This window comes from Nannospalax galili, unplaced genomic scaffold (assembly GCF_000622305.1).
Source record: "Nannospalax galili isolate Female #2095 unplaced genomic scaffold, S.galili_v1.0 scaffold49, whole genome shotgun sequence".
Classification (NCBI taxonomy): domain Eukaryota; kingdom Metazoa; phylum Chordata; class Mammalia; order Rodentia; family Spalacidae; genus Nannospalax; species Nannospalax galili.
This window is the reverse complement of record NW_008359444.1, coordinates 1,905,544-1,908,282: the sequence shown is the minus strand read 5'-3', so window position 1 is coordinate 1,908,282 and position 2,739 is coordinate 1,905,544. Positions and strand designations below refer to the sequence as shown.

The following is a 2,739-nucleotide window of genomic DNA, read 5'->3' as shown; positions in this document are numbered from 1 at the left end:
AGAAATATCTTACTATTTTAATAACATTGAACTTATAAGCATACATTTCAATATATTAGTTAGATATAAATCCTTAAGGCTTACTAAAACATTTAATAGAATACAAACCAGCATTGTCTGGTTACAGAGTGTGATATTCCTTACGTACAGGTTTGGACAGCTAGCCTGGGGACTATTACCCAGCCTATGTACTCCAGAGTCAGGGGATACATAAAGCGGGGCTGGGAGCTTCTCTCAGCTCCTCACCTGAAGCTTCCAGAGTTGCTCTGCACACGCAGAGTCATCAAAGGGGGAAAAAGGAGTTTTTTAAAGGATGATTTGAATTCTTTATTTCTCAAGGTATAGATAAGGGGGTTGAGAGAGGGAGTCACAGAAGTGTACAGAACAGCAACGGCCTTGTCCAAGAGCCCAGAAGATCCTAGGGCTGGCCGGACATAGGTGTAGAGCACAGTGGAATAGTACAGGGTAACTACCACCAAGTGGGCAGAGCAGGTAGAGAAGGCACGTTTCTTGCCTTCAACTGAGCGGATGCGTAGGATACTGGTGATGATGAAGCCATAGGACACCATGGTCAACAGGAAGTTCAGATCAGTCAGGAACATGTCTGTAATGACGGTCATGACATCATTGATAAACGTGGGGCTGCAGGATAGCAGCAACACAGAAGGGATCTCACAGAAGAAGTGTGCAATGAGATTGGGACCACAGAAGGACAGTGGCAGCACCAGACAAGTGAGCACTAGGGAGTTGAGAGCCCCTGTGAACCACACAAAGGTTGCCAGGGCTACACAGGCCCTGCCACTCATGAGGGTGCCGTAGTGCAATGGCCGGCAAATGGCCAAGTAGCGGTCATAGGCCATGGCAGAGAAGAGCAGCAGTTCAGAGCCCAGGACCCAGGAGAAAACAAACATCTGGGTGAGGCATCCGCCATAAGAGATGGTGTTCTCTGCCACCAGGCTCTGAAGAACCTTGGGCAGGACGGTCACAGTGCAGATCACATCCAGCAGGGCCAGGTTGACTAGGAAGAAGTACATGGGAGTGTGGAGGTTGGAACTTCTATGGATGGTCATGACAATCAGACCATTGCCAACTATGGCCACCACAAACAAGGCAAACAAAAGGCAGAAGAGGGTGGCCTGGAGCCAGGGGTCATCTACGAAGCTCTGCAGGATGAACATGGTCACAGCTGACTGATTTCCAAGGGTCATGGGCAGCATGGTCTAGGCTCAGGGCAGAAGCTGTACCTTGGGCCTCTGTCACAGGAAGTGATGAGTTTTATGCTGTAAAAATCGTTTTAAAACACAGGGGAGAAAAAAAAAAAAAACATTCCATGTAATGAGCCATCTGTTCTAGTAGAAAAACAATGGTTTAGCTTTACTAACTTGTTTTACATGTGAAAGGAAAGAGCAGGTCAAAGACAGACCCACATAGGCTCAGTCAATTAACATGAACTGACACTGAATGTAAGGTCCCTGAGCAAACTGATTCATATATCCAGCACCCCATTCCACATGGACACAGAGATGGTCATACTCAGCTATGTCACCAAGGACTCAGTAACTGGAGACCGTAGTGAGGGTGCTAGAAAGACAGGATTAATCATCAGTAGGGGTGTGGAAGGGTGCAGGGGTAGTGAGAAGGGTTTACTTTGCTGCTAGTTGCTGATCCTAGTGTGAGGAATAACATGCAGTACCTTGAGAAAGTGACAGACTCTCCAGGAACAGACTTAAGTGGGATAATGTGGCTCCTCATCCAGATCACCAATGACCCAGAACCCGCCCTTCCTGGAACTCCATTCCTACCAAAACACCAGGCCAGGGAAGACCATTCAAGACTCATGCCCAATGTGAGGATGAAGTCCAGTTCTTCTGGAGGGCCTAGGACTGCTGGACTATCAGTGTTTATCTGACTCAAACTTAGAGTCACAGGAACTCAGCTGGTCCTGAACCCATATCCTGCAAGGCTGCCCAAGGAGCTATCTCAAATACTCTAGCAGACCCTGTAGGACCTCACACTGCCAGTCACTGTCCAACATGTAGCTGGAATACATAGGCCCTACTGCTACCGATATAATACGTAGACTGAAAAACGAAGCCCATATGGAGCGGTCAGAGTGCTGTGCCCATACACGCTCAGGCCTATGTGTATGTACTAACCACTTGCCACTTCCCATCAACTGACTATGGCAATTAAGGTATAGTGAATGATGAATCCTTGATTGTGAGTCAGAAGCTGAGTCCATGCTGAGGTGCAGAATGTTCCAGTGTGGCCTGTCACCGGAGGGCATGAAGTGTGAACTGGCTGTTCTCAGCCAACTATCAAATCAAGGCTAAGAATGAGTTTCAGGCTCTTGAATAAAGTATTTCACATGCTCCCAGGGAAGAATGTTCTGAAAGAGAATATGGTCCTGGACATTTGCTGGAGGTCTTTATGACCTCCCAGATCTCTTCATCCCATATTCCTCCACAGGGGCTTACAGGGAGAGATGTGTGGGTATCTCATGCTGTGCTAGCTCCCATTTCCAAGCCAGCAAACCAACATCAATATGATGAAGGCATTGTCAGGGTTAGCAGGCCTGGGTGCCCTCTCCTGGGATGGATCTTCACTGTATTTGTTTCCACAGGGCCTCAGACCACTGTCTGCTCTACCCAAGCTTCACACAAAAAGAAGTTCCTTGGTTTTACAAGGAGCTTTATCAGTCACTGACCAGTATATTAGGAGATACACACGGTGTCCCTG

At 47.6% G+C, this 2,739-nt stretch overlaps 1 protein-coding gene across 1 annotated transcript; it reads right to left on the bottom strand.

Annotated features, from left to right (window-relative positions):
* Positions 1-242: 242 nt before the first annotated feature.
* LOC103725866 (olfactory receptor 13G1-like) lies at positions 243-1,217 on the bottom strand. Its single transcript, XM_008823203.1, has one exon. The coding sequence runs from the start codon at positions 1,215-1,217 to the stop codon at positions 243-245; it is 975 nt and encodes a 324-aa protein (XP_008821425.1).
* Between the last annotated feature and the right edge of the window lie 1,522 nt (positions 1,218-2,739).